At 35.2% G+C, this 19,086-nt stretch overlaps 1 protein-coding gene across 1 annotated transcript in view; it reads right to left on the bottom strand.

The window, feature by feature from the left end:
- Nucleotides 1-829: 829 nt before the first annotated feature.
- LOC126092165 (beta-galactosidase-1-like protein 2) overlaps nucleotides 830-19,086 on the bottom strand; it is an 81,310-nt gene continuing 63,053 nt past the window's right edge. The window contains exons 6-12 of the mRNA XM_049907639.1: nucleotides 16,700-16,852; nucleotides 15,423-15,569; nucleotides 12,580-12,767; nucleotides 10,199-10,446; nucleotides 9,205-9,417; nucleotides 1,938-2,160; nucleotides 830-962 (exon numbers count right to left, since the gene is read on the bottom strand). Of these exons, the coding sequence (XP_049763596.1) occupies nucleotides 894-962; nucleotides 1,938-2,160; nucleotides 9,205-9,417; nucleotides 10,199-10,446; nucleotides 12,580-12,767; nucleotides 15,423-15,569; nucleotides 16,700-16,852 (1,241 nt within the window). The 3' untranslated portion in view covers nucleotides 830-893. The remainder of the gene's footprint in view (nucleotides 963-1,937; nucleotides 2,161-9,204; nucleotides 9,418-10,198; nucleotides 10,447-12,579; nucleotides 12,768-15,422; nucleotides 15,570-16,699; nucleotides 16,853-19,086) is intronic.

Raw genomic sequence — 19,086 nt, 5'->3', positions numbered from 1 at the left:
AAATAAAGATCCTGCTTATTGTGTAAACTTACATTTTAGACTACCCCAGAAGCCCTATATAAGAATGAAAATTTACACCAAATTAAAAGTCAAGTACATTTTGAGTATGAAACTAGATTCAGTGGAAAAAGATACTCTACTTCAGCAAAGCTACTACTCAGATGAAGATTTCATAAAGGATGAACTGAATATTTGAGCAGAATTTAGCTTAACACTCGTCTTGTTGTGTAAATGTACCTGTTTTTCTGCAAAATGTTTCATTAACATTTAAATACTGCTCTGTCTTATTGACAATAAGTTTACAAAAATGAAGTTGTATTAAATGTTGTAATACTGCTCTGTCTTATTAACTATAAGTTTATATCAATGGAGTTGTATTATTCATTTCTGGATGTGTCTCTTGTACTCTAATCAAATGTTATGGGACTAGTAAACCACAGTTCATTCAATATATTTCCATTGATCTCTACTTCTAATACCTGTAAGACATGTTAATTTGTTTCATTGGTTTTTGTAACATACAGGACTAAGCTATTTGATGAGAACCAGTGGTAAGCATGTTTCATCAGAAAACTTTCAAAGTTTTTGAACAGAAATGGATTTGTTAGTGCTCAGCATTTTAGACTCTTTAAAGGACATGCTCATTTTCCACTTTGGCTGTATTTTAGATAAATGCAAAGATGTAGTGCTCATGTTCAGCTGTTATACATTAATTGCAGGAAAATCAATCCAGAGCTCATGTCAGACCTTAATTTACAAACCATACTTATGTATGTTTATCTGATGAAAACACATCTTTTTCTTGCAGTAATAACTAAAAAAGCATTTACTGGCTATAGAGATTTATTTCATCAATTATATTTATAAATTGTACAAATTGTAATTTATTCTATTTAGCCTAGAATTGGTGAGTCACTGAATACCACTTTTGTAGCAGGCGTGTAGAGTTCAAATATGAGTATCTGAAAAGTAGAAAATTCACAGTGTAAGTATATTATTATGAGTAACAAACTCGTTTTTAAACTACTCTGCCATAGAGTAAATAAAGCACTAAAAGATGACAAAGATGAATGACAGAATTAAACAAAATTTTCTGTTATATGTGTCAAAGTCTTCACTTCTGTCAAATTACTATTTGATAAAGGATATCATTTGAATCAGTAGGTAATGCTATCCTATTATTTTATGTAGATTATTGAGTAAATAAGAATTATTTTAATTTTAGCTCAGTTTTAGAAATTAGAGAAAGATTTATTCATCTAAAGCAATAACGTTACCCTAAGCTAAACTATATGATGAAAACTACTTGGACACCTATTAGTGGACATTAGTATGAAGTGTGTCCTCCCTTCACTTTTGTGATGGCTTGAACTCTGCTGTGGACACTTTAAATGAAGTCTCTGAATGTTTGTGGAGGCGTGGCAGCCCATTTTTCCTCAAGAGCTGAAACCGGAGGAGGTGGTGATGTTGAATGCTGGGATCTGGAGCAAAGTTGTTATTCTAACTCATCCCAAAGCTGTTCCATTTTGTTCAGGTTAGAACTCTTGGCATGCATGCCCATTTCAGGAATGTTACTGTCCACAAACCATTGTGTGTATGTATGTATGTATGTATGTATGTATGTATGTTGGCATGTATGTATTAAACCACGGACCTAGAAATGACGGAGAGGCTTTGTCCCACCATTGCCCTCAGTGGTTCACAACCCCACAACAGGCCACAGCAGTCAGCCCGCTGCTGCCCCACATTGAACCCAGGCTTATTGTGCGGTTCGGTTCCCAGTGGTCTAGTCTGTGTAGCCACTCAATGTTAGTGAACACTACAGTACCCATAAAGAATGTTCCAAATAAATTAGATCTATTTGATAATAGAATATAATTTTAAGCATTACCAATTTACAATATTTTATTGCATTTTACTGGTTCACTTGTACTTACCTCATTTGACCCTTGTACAAGCAATGGAGCAGGCACATATAATGTTCTCTGAGGGCCAAGATTGAAGTAGCGACCAAGGGGGAAACCATTAATGAAGACTGATCCTTTCCCCCAGTCACTCATATTAATGAAAGTGTCACGTGGTGCAGAATCCACATCGAAGGTAGCACGAATCAATACAGGACCATTGACTGAATCTCCAATTGGCTGCCATCCAGTCAAACTAGAACAAATTGTATGTGCTCCAATGTAGATGGAGTCCTTTCATATTTTGTGAATAACTGGTAGGTAATAACAAGAGTAATTCTATTTTATTGGACATTATCATGTATCTTTAGGGAGAAGATTTTCATAATAAACCTCCAACAGAAATTGAAATCATTCCAAGGGAAAAGAAAAGGCAAATCATTTCATTAGCTATAGTTTATTGTGAGTTCTGTGTTTGTTCTTAATACAGTAACACAGCATAATGAATAGAGACATTCATTCTCACACTACACACACCAGAAACAATTGTTGTATAATACTGTGTACTAAAATGCTAGTGATCGCAGCCCACTTGCTGCTGGAAGACATTTCTTTATCAGTTTAATGAATGATAGGAAACAACATAAGAAAAAATTAAAACAGGTATTAATTAAAACATATCTGAGCTACAACATTTAATCTGTTTTTATATACAGTATATTCCCTTATATCTGTGGTATGATTTTATTTATGTGAGTGTACAAAGAAATGACAACATCTAAGACTGTAAAGTCATTCTGGATAAATGAATATTATTAATTTACTATTGTTATTGTTTGCTGTTGTTCTCTAAGTCTGAAGACTTGTTTGATGCAGCTCAGCAAGAGATGCCTTTGAATCATTTAGCACTTGTCTATCTCCACATATAGTAATAGTTACAGAACACCAGAAAACAGTGGACAACATTCAATATTGCAAAGTAGAAGGCTACAACCTAGCTATGTTCTGCTTTACAACACATAATATATGAGGTGGTGTTGCCTTTGATTTATTTATCAGAGGTCTATCTCCACATATAGTAACAGTAACAGAACATCAGAAAACAGTGGACAACATTCAATATTGCAAATTAGAAGCCTACAACCTAGCTATGTTCTACTGTAGAACACATAATAAATGTGCTGGTGTTGTCATCTACTCAATAAAATGTAAGTTCATAACTGGATTGACAAATATTTCAAAATTGCAGCTCTTAAACTCACATTTTGAAGTGTTCCTTTATATGTCATAGGTGTATATAGATCCCTCTGTGGATATATTGATGCTTTCCTGAAATAACTTGGTGGAGTTTTAAGTAAATTAATGTCAGGTTGTAGAAGTGCAAATCTTGTCATACTGGGAGATGTGAACATCAACACTTTACATAATGGTCAGTAAAGCATATGTTTTACAGTCTGTATCCTGTCTTATGGGGCTAAAGAGCTTCTTGGACTAGTACCCACCAGAATAGCTAACCACATAGTAGTTCAATTGATCATGTAATGACAAATTATGACCACACCATCTCAACAGACATCATAAATGGCCACTTCTCAGCACTAGTGCTAAAATGTAATGTCAAATTCAAACCAAGAAAAGTATAGGAGCACAAGTGAATATTATCTGCAAACAACATTGCTACACTAAGACCTATTGATAGGTGGGACTACACTAGGCATGGCCTTCACCTCAATAGGAAAGAGAAGGGAAAACTGTCTGGGTTGATTGCAGAAAACTTAAGGGGGGACACTGGCACAAGTGGTAAAATACCAGTGATCACGGGTGTCAGAGGGATGCCTTTTTTAGGATAGGGAAGGAGGATAGAAAACGAGTTTTAAGAGAGGTTGGCAGACACACTCAGTTTGAGAAAACAGATGAACAGGAGTCAGATTTTAGCATACAGCCTCCATTTAAACAATGTTTAACAGAAATTAATCAGAAACTGCCAGTTCATCTTCACCAAAGCAGTTATAATCCCATTAGTATGCAGTATCAGTTATCTTTATTACACCAGAACATTCCGGGACTCAGAAATAAAGTTGATGAACTACTCATTTGTATCAATGAAATGAATTCATCTAACCAAATTGACATAATCTGCCTCTCTGAACATCAAGTGACCACTGGTATAGATATGTTAGACATTTCAGGATTTAAGCTAGCTTCCTACTTCTGAAGAGTAGATATGGATGGAGGAGGAGTTGCCACATTTATTAAAAACTGCCATAAATTCAAGAACATTGACATTAATAAATTCTGTTTAGAGCAGCATCTAGAAGCATGTGCAACAGAAGTAGAGTTCCATAACAGATCCTATATAATAGTAACTATTTACCGAGCACCTGCAGGAAATTATAATCTATTCATAAATCATCTAGAAGCTCTTTTGGGTTATTTAACAGGAAGAAACAAAGAAATTTTGATTGCTGGTGACTTTAATACAGATTTTCTAATGAAATCTTCCAGTAAACGTTTACTGCAGTTAGTAATGTTGTCTTTCAATCTAACTCGCACTGTAAACTTTCCAACTAGGATCACTAAATCCTCAGGGACAGTCATTGATAACATTTTAATAGACAAGTCAAAGGAACAAAATCATATCATAAAACCTGTAATAAATGGACTATCAGATCATGACGTGCAGCTCCTTGTTTTAGATGTAAATTCTAAGCAGATTATCAAGACTGCCAAATCTGAGTACAGGAGAGTATTCAATCAACCAAAAATTGAGTGTTTTAGAAAACTGCTCAAAATATGAACTGGAAAGATGTTTATAGTGCTCATGACATGAATGAAAAATATAATACATTCATGAATAATGTCAGTACCATGTTTGAAAACTGTTTTCCTCTAAATGTTACTCAAATTAAACAGAAGTCTATAATAAAACCATGGATCACACAAGGAATAAAGATTTCCTGTAAGACAAAAAGGAAAAGTATCTGTCGACCAATAATAGCTCCAATGCTGATGATTTAGCTAAATACAAGGAATACTGTAAAATATTAAAAAAAGTAATTCTGACATCTAAACAAATTCACTACGAGAAGAAGATAGCAATTTCAGGGAACAAAATAAAAACAATATGGGATATAGTGAAAGAGGAGACTGGTAGAACCAGAAAGGAACAGGAGCAAATAGCAAAAAAAATGGTTCAAATGGCTCTGAGCACTATGGGACTCAACATCTTAGGTCACAAGTCCCCTAGAACTTAGAACTACTTAAACCTAACTAACCTAAGGACATCACACACACCCATTCCCGAGGCAGGATTCGAACCTGTGACCGTAGCAGTCCTGCGGTTCTGGACTGCAGCGCCAGAACCGCTAGACCACCATGGCCGGCAGCGAATAGCACTAAGGGTAGATGACACATTAGTAACCGATGCGCATAGTGTGGCAAATCTATTTAACAAGTACTTTATATCCATTACTAATAGAATGGGATTGTCAGGGTCAGTAAATAATGCCCTTGAATATCTGAAACTAGCCTTTACAAATAGCGTCAGGTACATGAATATGTCACTCACTTCACCAAAAGAAATGACTTCCATAATAAAATCTTTAAAAACAAAGCATTCTAGTGGTTACGATGAAATATCAACAAAGTTAATTAAGGCATGTTCTTGTGAGTTTAGTACAATTCTAAGTTACTTGTAAACCAGTCAATTATAAGTGGGACATTTTCTGACTGGCTGAAATATGCAGATGTTAAGCTTCTATTCAAGAAAGGGGAAAAAGAGATGCCATCAAACTACAGACCGATTTCACTTTTGCCAGCATTTTCAAAAATTTTAGAAAAAGTAATGTACAGGCAGCTTCTCAACCATCTGAACACAAATAACATATTATCAAGAACACAGTTTGGATTTCTGAAGGGTTCTGATATCGAAAAGGCTATTTATGCCTACAGTGAAAATGTACTTAATTCATTAAATAACAAGTTACAAGCAGCAGGTATTTTCTGTGATTTGTCAAAGGCATTCGATTGTGTAAACCTCAACATCCTTTTAAATAAATTAGACTTCTATGGTGTCACGGGCAGTGCTGCAAAATGGTTCAAGTCATACCTCGCTAACAGGAAACAAAGGGTGTCAGTGTAAGAGACTAGTGAATTAAGTCATCAGTCATCATCAGAATGGGGAGAAATTACATGTGGTGTCCCACAAGGATCCATCTTAGGGCCATTGCTTTTTCTTGTGTACATTAATTTTCTCTCATCAGTTACACTGCCAGAAGCAGAGTTCGTTTTGTTTGCAGATGACACAAGTATTGCAATAAATAGTTTGTTAAGTGTAGTCCTAAAAAGATCTGCTAATGATATTTTCATGGCTATTAATAAATGGTTTAAAGCCAACTCACTGACATTAAACTTTGAAAAGACTCACTATATGCAGTTCAGAACATGTAAGAGGTTTCCACCCAGATATGCATAAAGTACGAAGAAGAGCAGATAGAAGAGGCTGACAGTCTTAAATTCCTGGGATTACGACTTGATAATAAATTCAGTTAGGAGGAGCACACCACAGAACTGCAGAAACGCCTTAACAAATCTGTATTTGCAATTCGAGTGTTAGCAGGCATAGGCGACATAAAAGTGAAAAAGCTTGCATACTTTGCCTACTTTCATTCCATAATGTCATATGGTATAATATTTTGGGGTAACTCTTCAAGTCAAACAAAAGTTTTCAGAGTCCAAAAGGGTGTAATACGTATTATTTGTGGAGTAAATTCACGGACGTCTTGTAGAAACCTCTTCAAAGAACTGGGTATACTAACTACTACCTCTCAGTATATTTACTCCTTAATGAAATTTGTCCTAAATAATATATCTCTTTTTCCAACAAACAGCTCAGTTCATACATACAATACCAGGAACAAAAATTATCTGCACAAGGACTTAAAAGCACTTACTTTAGTTCAAAAAGGGGTCCACTACTCAGGAACACTCATCTTCAATAATTTGCCAGCAAACATAAAAAAGTTTAGTTACAAATAAAGATCAGTTTAAAAGGAGCCTGAAAGACTTACTAGTGGCCAACTCCTTCTACTCCATTGACGAATTTTTTAATAGAAACAAATGATGTATTGTATATATTCATACTATTAGTATTGTTATATCAGTTTTTTCAAAAAAAAAAAAAAAAAGTGACATGTTCCACATCCATGAGGATCTCCTCAACACGGATCTATGGAACGAAATACTAATCTAATCTAAGCCAGGAATCATGAGAATCAGTTATGACTGCCCATGGGGTCAACAATAAATGGAACATGTTCACAGAAATTCTGACTGAGCACTTAAATAGAGCCATGTCATTAAAAAAAGTGAGTATCTATAAAAATCTTCCTTCAAAATTAAAACCTGTGCCATAAGATTCTTTTTTTAAAAAAAAAAAATCTGAAAGAAAAAATGGAAAACATATATAGCTTACGCAGACTGACTAACTCTGAGTTACATAAAGAACTCTACAAGCAGTACAAATATAAGTACCCCAAAAAGTCAGGAGATTAAATTCAGAAAGAATCATCCAACAGATACAAGGTCCAGATAATGTTTCAAATACTTTGTGGCCAATTGTAAATAAAATCAGAAACAATTAAACAGAAACTAAAATTAATAATTCACAATTAACTGTGAATAATGATGATATCTCTGAACCCCTTTTAGTCAGCATTACTTTTAATAGTCACTTCATAGATACTGTCAAAAATGATGTCTCTACGAAACAGGATATTCAGCGTATATTTGAGTTCAATAACAAACAGAACCTGCAGTAAGCACATTTGACATGCTGCAGCTTATTGATAGCCTCAGAATCAAAATATCAGCAGGATAAGATGAAATTTCTCCATAGTGATTGAAGAAATGCAACCATGAACTAATGAAACCACTAGTTCATCTAATAAACTGTATTCTCAAAGATGGTGTGTTCCCTGACAAGTTGAAACTGGCTGTAATTAAACCAATACACAAAAATGGTTTCTTACAATTATATTTCACTGCTTTCTTAGGGAAACTGTTTTCAAATATACTCATACAGGTATCATGAAATAGGTTACATTTTAAATTACCATCAGGTTCCCTGTACACTTCATCCCAGTCTAACTGTTGTAAGATCTTCCTAAAATCTGCAATTGTTAAATCTTTAATTGAACACACTATTTTGGTGGACTGTTTTGCATTACTGTATGGAGCTATGTCATATACTGTAACTAGCTGTGCATCATGATCAGACAGACCATTCTTCACAGGAAAAGTTTTTACCTGATTAAATTTATTGTGGTCTATGAAAACATTTTCTAGCAATTTGCTGCTTCCCTCTACCACCCTAGCAGAAAAATCAGTAACTGATGGCAAATTGAAAGAACCAAGTAATGCTGCAAGGTAAAACTTTCTATCAGATGTTTTCAGAAAATCTACACTGGTATCCCCACAGATAATAATTTTCTCCCCTCTGTCTGACAGATAGCACAACAAAGAATCCAAGTTTTTCAAAAAAAGCTGAAAATTTCCCAATGGGGACCTATACACATCTACAATTACAAAAGCATCATTATTTACTTTAAGCTCACAGGCACATGCTTCTATATGTTGCTCTACACCAAAATTTTTAATTACTAAATTTTTCTCACCATTATAAATATTAACACATATCACAACTTCTTCTCTCTCAATGATGTCTCTACCTACATGTGCTGAAGGCTTATACCCACATACATTTACCTTTTCCATATCTGTGACTAAATGATGTTCAGACAGGCATAGTACCTTACATTCATTCCACCCTCAGTTTCTAAATCTGCTAAACAAACAAGAAGCTCATATACATTGTTTTTTAATCCCCTGGAATTCTGATGCAATATACTAATATTATTTTTCACTGTGCTTTTATGAGAATTTTGTGATATACTAACATTATTTTTCACTGGACTTCTACAAGAATCTTGTGGTATTTTAACATCTCTAGTATCTACCTGTCTGATATTCTCATTAAGCTTAATTTCATTCAGTGTTAATCACTGGACACAGATATTAGCCTAAAAATATTTTATCTACTAAAAGTTTATACAATTATTAATTATTACTACTGAAAAGTTATAGAAACTCAATTTCACAATAATAACTTCACAACTTTTTTTTTTTTTTTTTTTTTTTTTTTAAACTCCATTTATATGGACATGTGATTATCTTCTGTGTCCAACGGCTGAGTTTTGTGATAGCATATGTTCCATGAAAGTGCAATCACTTTTAGACTCACCTCTGAAGCCACTTCTTCTTGAACTGAAGAGCAAATATTTGCCAGTCTGAGAGAGCTGTCCCATCAATCAGTACAGGTCCTGACACAATTCCTTTCTTCTGATCAAAAGCACCACTGTTAAGGCTTCCATAGTTATTGCGTCCCCAGTTCTCAACTAGGATGTCCAGTGTGTGTGATGCACTGGCATCTGCACTCAGCGTTGTGCTGGCGTTACTGTAAGGATTTCAGGTAGGAATATTATTTAAACAATGATGACAAAATCATGTGATTTTGTGATGATATTTTCATAATGAAAAAATAATTATTAGACATATTAACCAGCCTTTGAAGAATGGCAGGCAGATTAACTTTCAGTACTTAAAAGACAGGCAATGCTGATATGTATAGGAAACTCAGCGAAACTCTATTGAAATGTTCAAAAATGTGCGATCAAAGAAGAACTGAATGGATTTTACTTGATCACAAAAGAATAACTGCACATAAAAATTAAGCCCTTATGTTAATAAATGTTGTCAAATAGATGAAAATGTTTTCATTTTGAGACTGACAAAGGTTTAAATGTTAACTGTCCACTCTAAGAAGACTGATTGTGCATTGGCTTTGGGAGTCATTGCTTAGATAGAAGTCAGAAGATGGTGTATGACTTCAATCCAATATCTCTAGTTTCTGGTTGCTACCAACCTTAGCTGTCAATACTGCATGCAGACAATATGTCCAACAAAGATATCGACAAAAGTTTACTATTTCAAACTGAATTCCATACATTGTTTCTGTGACATTTAACTCTGCAAGTTATGTCTGCTCCTCTGGTATATGAGCATGTACATAGACAAAATGAACACAGCATCATATGGTAGCTAAGGGTGACAGACTGGCTACACTAAGAAAGCTTGCAGAACTGACCAAGACCACTTGAATTCTATCGAAAAAACTGCTCCCATTGGTCACTGGACTAGGAGTCTTCTTCTTAGAGTGAACAAATAGTATTCATTACCTTTGCTCCCAAAAACCGAAGTTGTTCAACTGATCAGTTGACGTCAGTGGTTCAGTTTTACTTTCTCCATCAACAAGAACTACTGCAAGATCTCGGACATTACCAATAATTTGTAACACTGAGCTCTCTCCAATTGTTACACCACTCTTTCGGTAAAGCACAAAACCATAACTTTGTCCATTGCCATTGTTGATGTCAAGAAGTTCCATAGGCATAACATCAGTTGCATCAACATGATCCCCAGAATCCTAAAAACATTAATATATCTGGTATCACTTGCAAAAGAATTCTGGTATATATTTGTAATAAAAAATCATAAATTATACAGTCATCCACTGCCTCACACACAACCACACAGCCTCCCAAGTGCAAACTCCCACAGTCATGTTCCTTCCAGAAATTTCCACAATTTGAGGCAGTGGGCTTCATTTGCGAACAAACTCTATCAATGTATATTTATCTTGACATTATGATGAATAGTTTTACTATGTTCTTCCTGTTTTAATAAATAAATTGTATAATTTTACCATTATTATTGGCATATCTGCTACACAAAAGGAGATTCCACTTGAGAAAATCTTTAATGTGCTAATCAGCAGTACTGAATTTTTACTGTCTAAAGGTAAGAACAGGCCAATAACTCACCACAAAAAAGCAGAAGTTATTGTTTTTATCAAGAAAAAACATGGTTGATGGCTTAAAAACCAGTTTCTTTCTCATAAAATGAATTAATACAATGTGTAATCTTGATTTTTCGGTTGTATTCCAGCTCTTAGTGCAAAAGCTTTCAGAAGACTGTGCTAAAGATATAGCTACGCAGATATGTGCTAAAGATAAAAATTAAAATTTCTATTGATTTGTTTTCCTGTAAATAGGTCTTCCAAGTTGTATGGTTCACTTGGGGCATCAACAGATAGCTGGTGAGGATTATGTGTCCTTTAACAGTGTTGTTTAGTTGTCACAGTGCATTACCTTTCCAAGTAAGTAATGCGGTCTCACAGAGATAAATTAATTTAATTTATATGCAGCATATCATTGTGCTTTTGCACATACATCTGTATCTAAAAACAAACACTTGGGAAATAAACCTCTCGGCTTTGCATAAGGAAACCCATGAAACTTGCTTGGGTGATTTAGGAAATTCATTTGTTCATTTACTCATTGTGTATTGTAAATCCTCTCTCAAAGGAGATGCTTCAGAGATGTACTACGAGTAAAATTATACATCAACAGGTAGAAGCAGCCACTGTCAGAAACTTGTGTAAAGTATACCACCAACAAAATGAGAATACGTCTAATCTACTCACATAGACAATATTATAAGAATTACTTCTAGATTATTTTTTATATAATGTATACATATATTAGGAGAGATGCAACTGCTTTGAAAGACAGCATTATTCAACTCCTACTTTTTACTAAGCCTTTATGTAACTCAAATGATTTCAGACATTATTATAGTTGTCTATATACTGGAAAAGTTAAAAAAAAAGACCCATTGAAATAACATTAATGTCACCTGGAATTACATCCTTAAGTCTCTCAACACTGCGTTCTTTCAAGTGTGTATTTCAAAGAGACATTGAGAGGTGCTTATTGATGAACCTTCTTTGGCCTCAGTTCTTGCAATTGTTTTGATATTGGTCTAATGGCTGCTCCACCAGTAGTCTGACCACTGTTTTCTTCAAAATGTGCATTTACAGGGCGATTTGAGAGGTGCTTATTGATGAAACACCTCCCATATGAGCAACACAATTTTTTCAACTTCTATATGTATAAAATTCTTCCCCCACCCCCACTCAGTTTTGTAATTGTCACTTTCTCTATTCTTTGTTTTACTGTGGTCCCCCAAATGCTCCTGTTTTCATCTCAACTGCCTCCCATTCCCTCCACATGTCCTCCTTACCCCTTCCTAGTTACCAGATGCCAATTGTAACTGATCAGTGTCATCATTGCCATGGTGTGTGGTTATAAGTGGAAGACTGTGTATTTAAACTAGAGAAAAGTCCCTCTAAATTAGTTAAAACAGTATAATAGTATATGTGTCTACACACCATGTAGCAGTGACTCATTGGCTACTTTTCATCATTTTTTCCTATCAAAGATATAATATTCTTAGTCCAAAAAGTTTGTTAATGATTGCATATTCTGCTGTACTATGAAAACGTAGGACTGAGTGGTAATGTGAGTTATGCTACATTTTATCTTTTTTTTCTTTCTTTTTATTTAATTTAACTCTTGTGACAGTAATGCCTTAGCAAGAAACTAAATCCAACAGACATATTTGATGGATGGTTAATGATATTAAAATTGGTTGCTGTATTTCTTTCATCTGAGGCTACATTTAAGATAATGACAAAAGTAAAAGGAGATAAGATTACCACTTGTGCAGCTAATTCATCCAAACTCAACTGTCCAACAAGTGGAACATCAGCATATGCCAGTTTATCACTCTCTTTTGGAGCTTCTGCTTTGAGGAATTTCCTGGGTGCATATTGTTCCAAAAGCTCTTGCACTGCTGTGTATTTATCTGTGTAATCACCAGCCTCAGAAAGTGGTGCATCATAATCTGAAATCAAATAATAAATGCTGTAAAATTTCTTTGCTCATGACTTCATAGGTAGTGCCATGTATTAGAAATTACAATCACCAGCACGTATATTCAGATAACAGTTTCTAATTTCTGACAGATTTATGACATGAGAGCATTCTTGAATGAAATATTAACAATCTAGTAAAATCACCTGTTAGAAAATAAGCACACTACTTATACTGCCGAGAAGAAAATTCCATCTGATCACTAACACTGATCAACTGCTTAATATGTGCAGGTTCTTTTTCTACTTTCAGAAATCACTCAGCAAGGACTTTTGTAATGAGGTATGCATAATAACTGTGTGCTATAGCCTACCATGTTGCATGAAGTTGTGTTTTCTGTGCCCGTGGATGGTAACGTATTGAGCAATAAGATGTCCAAGTCTGTCAAGTGACTGATAGTATTCATACACAGTGGACACTCAAGGGAATGAAAGTCTGCATTGTTGTATTATTAACAACATTTCTCCAAAGGAGGACAACAAACTTGAATTGTGTTTCATTACTGTAAAATGCCATCACCATTTGGTGAAAAATGAAACATTGTTGGATCTGCTTAGTCTGGAAGTAGGTAGTGATACTCAAATTCAAAATTTTGCTCAATTTCTTTATGAGTGTCTAGCCATGTTACATATGCTGATTTGCTTTTGCATGATATTTTGTCTGGCAGTATAAGCTCATCCACTATTTTACATAGAGAACCTGATGATGGCATAAAGGAATGTCAAAACTGGTTGCTTCTGGAATAAATCAGAGATGAAAAACAACTGTTCATTCATTACTGGCTGGTTATATTAAATTCATGATGTAATCCTCTATAGGGAACAGAGGCCCAAAGTCTTACCATGGGAAGATACTATGCGCTGGACAGTTAGTGCAATTGGCTTGCACTATGGACACTACTTTTTCTTTGGGAATGGAGAGAGGTATGGGAGGAAGTGGGGGGGAGGGGGGGGAGGGAGGGAGCCCATATGCATGAGTGTCAGTATGTTATTGGACTGACATAACTGTCCTCATAAGTATCGATCACAAGACCCACTAGTTGTTTTAACAATCAAATTTTAATTGATCCTCATGTTGATTTCAATTTTATGTCAATTCCTCTCTTGACACCAGTTCTGATACAAAACAACTATAGTAGCACATAAAAAAAAACAAAAGTACAGTCATTACAGGATCAAGGTGTTCTGAAGTCCATTATACTTAACATCAAGAAAATGGTTTACCCATAAGTACCTCTGCTTACTGATTGAATGTGACTGAATGTTTCTTTCTTTGTAGGCTTTTGTGGATAGTGTTAACACCCTTGATGATTTTTGTTATATGGACATTAGTCCATGATCTAAGATATGTTTCTGTGTCTATTGTTTCGTCTTCTAATGGTGGAGATGTCATCATACGTTATAGAGCTGCAGTTCTGTTATTATATACAAACTATTCAGCATGCTCAACTTGTTCAAGTTAGAATCTACTACTTGCATCTTTATAGCTTGTGAAGATATCTCCTGCATCAGAAGACAAATTTTTTGAAACAGAAACATGCACTATACCATAACCTAATGCTCTCATCACAAAAATCATGTCTCATTATCAAACATCTCTAGATGACATTAATTTAGTTGTTTAACCCCTGAAACATGAAAAATGAAACTATAAAATAAATGAAAGTATGAAATATTTTTGTACTCTTTAGGAATTTCCACAGTTCTGATTTATTCAGAGAATTTGCATTACCACTTTTGTCACAGGAAACTGAATACAAAATTTGGACACCAGTGGCTTATTTTCAGTTCAGCTCATATGACAAGGCAACTAGTTAGCTAGATGGAAATACAGTTAATGCAGATCAGATGCCAGAAAGTATCTGCAATCAGAAGCTGCAAGGCAGAACAATGTTCATAAAAGTGCACTGTTATAATTAGGACTAACCAGTGTTAACTTTATCTCTTTCAAAGCAATGAAACTGTAATTCACCTGTGTGTTTTGTGCATTATGTTCTAATAAACAAACCAAGGAATGACATGTTTTCACAATGTAATTTCATAATGTCTACAGGGTTCCTTGGTGTAGATGTGAAGTGTAAACCATAACACCAGTTGATTCAACAGCTGTTTCAGAAACTCTGCAATTTGGATCCTCCTCTTAACACCAGTTCCTTCTGAACTAAACAGATCAACACCACACATCTAACGTATCCTCTGTTCTTGCAAGCCCACTCCCATAAGCATCCATTAGTCCACTCTTCAGGAATGAGAACCGTTAGTCCACTTTTCAGGGATGAGAACCCCATCTGGTAAGTCTCTCCTGACCCAGGTTCCTGGGTGATTTCACCAAACTCTCCCCATTTTCTAAACCTCATCAGTCCTCTACTTTCATCACTCTTCTTCCCCTTCAACCCTTCTGCCAGAAGAGATCTGAAAGTGTGCACATTTTCTTAAACTTTATGTATGTTTTCTCCTGACATCACTTGGTAAGTAGATTTTTTATTTATCCAGTTACATTATGTTTTCAGGAAATGATTATTTTTGTTAATATTAAATTTTGGATAATGAAAACATATTTATTTTCATTGTACTGTTATTTTATATGATAAAATATCTATGTGTAAAAAAGAAAGATTCATACATACCATAGCTGCTAACATCTGGACTATAGGTAGGGAATGAAGAACCAACATTTGCTCCATTCATGAATCCAAAGCTTGTGCCTCCATGGAACATGTAGAGGTTGAAGGATGCAGGATATGTAATGATCCTCTCCAGGACATCACGGAAAGCTTTTTAATAAAAAAAAACAATGTTTTAGATACGTGCCATGTAGAAAAGTAATTTTAATAATACTAGTTCATTGTACAGTGTGTTTGAAACATAATGGAATTAGCTGTTCTTCTAGGAATCAAAAAGTGATCCCTGGCACTGGCTACAACTCCAAACATGTGTTCTGGCATCCAAGCTGGTCAAGGCAATATTCGCAGAAATAAGACTTCCTATAAGCATCTGATGGGGATGACTACATGAATTGTCAAAGTATTTTGCATGAAAATGGGATTTCAATGGAAACTAAACACCCAAAACTAAAACCCAGAAATAAAAAGATATATTAATTTAGTCACGTTCAAAACCTGCACTGACCAGTACTGCACGTATCAGGCAGTGTTCAACTGTATGATAACATTTGACCATTGGCTTTGAAAGCATTATAGTAATTCCTGCTTATCCCAAGGATTACCCTTTGCAATTCTGGATGCTCTTTTTAGCTCTCTTCTCCACTGTTGATTTGGTGCAAATTCAATGCTTTAGATTACAGCAACTAGGTAACAAGAAGTAATCAACACTGACCACCAACCAGTGAATAACTGATACTCTCTATCAGTACTGGCAATATTAGGGCCATCTATTTTCCATAATTTATTTTCAGTCAATCTCACACTTACAATGCATTTAAATTAAATATGAATCATGAGCTTTCATGACCAATGGCTATACATTAATCGTATTTGTTATGCATTTTGTCACCTATTTATTATCACTGTTTTTATCCCTCACTGAAGTCACTACTTTCATCTCTGACAATGTTGATGAATTGCACCATGGTTTGTAGGTGAACCCCCCCCCCCCTCCCCACCACCCTCATAACTGGCTGGGTCATGCCTACTAAAGCACTTTGGTGTTCAAACTAATCTTTGGATTGATAGTTTTACCTTTCAATTATTCTACAGCTAAACTTGAAACTCTAAGAAATCGTTCAGCAAGTATGTTACAATTTTTCACCTGAAAATAGGAAATAATTTCATGTTACCTGTTAACAAGTTGTTTTATTGTTTATGTGTTAGAACATGCAGCATTCTTATCAGAAACAAATGAGCAGTGAACTAACACATGTTATTGGTTTATTTTGAACACGTACTTTCTACTGATGTAGTTGAGTGACTGCCTTGCATCCAGTGGTCATACCATCCTGACCAGTATTCCATGACCATTGATGGTTTATCTGGCTGTAACTCCTTCAGCCTGTCAAGCTGACCCTCTGGGTTGTCTTGGAAATTTGCTGTCTGCAACACTATTAGCACAAAGAATTAATAATCGGATTTACTTAAAAACACTATATTTAGTTTTAGGGTTAATATGATGCTTGAAATCTGTGGATGAAATACAAATAATGGAAGCAATAGAAGTAACCACTCCCCATTTAGTGGAGGCTTGAGCAGTCAGCAGGCACATAAATGAAACTGAAAACATTACTGAACATTCAGTCAATGTCCTTATTCTGAACTGATGAACAAAATCACATGTATATGCATGACTGTGTTATCCAAGCCATATATGTTGCCTGGGCACCGCATCCTAAAAGCTCAGCCAAGTTTTCAGTCTTGTTTATGTGTTTGTTGACAGATCATCATATGATCACAGGATTAAAATGTCCGTGCTAGATGATGGAAAGTGCTAGTAATGAACGCAGTACATGGTGAATGTTCCTGTACCAGTATTACAAAAAATACAGCCATTTGAATTGTCAAACATTTATAGTTTTACTGAGTGGCATTGTTAAAACATATTAGTCTTGTTCATAAAAGCTGGCCGAAGTGGCTGAGCGGTTAAAGGCGCTACAGTCTGGAACTGCACGACCGCTACGGTCGCAGGTTCGAATCCTGCCTCGGGCATGGGTGTGTGTGATGTTCTTAGGTTAGTTAGCTTTAAGTAGTTCTAAGTTCTAGGGGACTTATGACCACGGCAGTTGAGTCCCATAGTGCTCAGAGCCATTTGAACCATTTGTTCATAAAAGATTTATTCCAGTGATTCTTACACTACACTCTCCTTTTCAAGGATGCTTCTGTTCTCATCTCATGAATAATCTTCACCCTTTACACTTTGCTTACAGTAGCTATGGACAGGACTGAAACACTTTCAGTTGATGAATTCTATGATATCAGTTTTCTGGCGCTTGCTCATATTGCCAGGTATTTATTCACAAATTATTCATGCTGTCATCCCCAGTTAATCTTCAAATACTATTATGATTGTGTTTCAACTTCTTGAGTGGAGGTGCTCTGCATACTAGGAATGCAGAATAGCTTTTATTTTATTTCACACCATGGCAATGTTGCCATGTAGGCTGCTGTAAATAATTTTGGTACCAGAAGATAGTCTGAAAATTGAAACTAGTAGTAAATAAGGAATTATTTATCAGCAGATCTTGATAGTCAAAATATGAGATTTTTAAGATACTTTAACACCTCCAGTTTTCTACAAACTAATGTTCCTGAAGCATTTTGTGCTACTTGTTTTTTTTCCCCATCCATAGACAACAAATATTGTGTGGATGTTGTCCAGATGTACATGCAAATTCATAGGAAACTATAAATGCTTGACAATTCATAGTAACACAGAATAATACAAGATTATATAGTACATAGTAACACCAAATAATACAGATTCATAAAATACATAGTAGAGATTTTTCATCACATAACAGCTGTCCCTTACTAATGCAAATAAAAAAAGGTTTAGGGGTGAGAGATGGTATTTTCAGTTTTGCCTTAATACAAACATTCCCAGAAATCTTTATTGGCCTAAATAGTCATTTACAAAGTAGAAACATTGTTTGAGTAGAATTTTTTAAAATTCTGCTGTAAATTTGTTTTCATCTTCTAGCTTTCTGATGTTGACTGGCAGTCTTGTGTAAAGTTATGCACCAAAGTGGCTCACATGCCTTTGAGTGTTTATTCCTTTTGTTCGCTGAGTATATAGAGCTGTGCTTTCTCAGTTCTGGCAGTCTTGTGTAAAGTTATGCACCAAAGTGGCTCACATGCCTTTGAGTGTTTATTCCTTTTGTTCGCTGAGTATATAGAGCTGTGCTTTCTCAGTTATTGTAGTTATGGAAGTCAGCATTTGCTTGAAAATCTGCAAGGTGGGCTGTGGCAAGTAAAACACATTTGTATACATATAGGCTGAAGAAATATTTGAGCACCTGGACATCACAACACGATTCCTCACATACTAACAATACAAAAATGTTTGTCTAAAATTTCATCCTGTGCATATTTCCGGCAGTAAATGGACATCAAAGATTGGCAATCTGGCAACACTGTAAACATGTGTATGGTAACCACCTCTGTCAGAAAGTATGAGCATTGCTGTGCAGTTGATGTAGTGGGTAGTGTTTTGGGTTAGCATGCCAGAGATATAGGGTTTGATTCTGGATTGAGGCGAATTTGTTTTTATTTGCTAAATGTAGCCTGCTTGGTATGGTATCTGGCACCTTAACCATCATACAGCAATTACAGCAGATCTTTT

The sequence above is a fragment of the Schistocerca cancellata genome, chromosome 7 (genome assembly GCF_023864275.1).
Source record: "Schistocerca cancellata isolate TAMUIC-IGC-003103 chromosome 7, iqSchCanc2.1, whole genome shotgun sequence".
Classification (NCBI taxonomy): Eukaryota; Metazoa; Arthropoda; class Insecta; order Orthoptera; family Acrididae; genus Schistocerca; species Schistocerca cancellata.
Note: the sequence above shows the minus strand (reverse complement) of the source record. Positions and strands in the feature narration are given on the sequence as shown.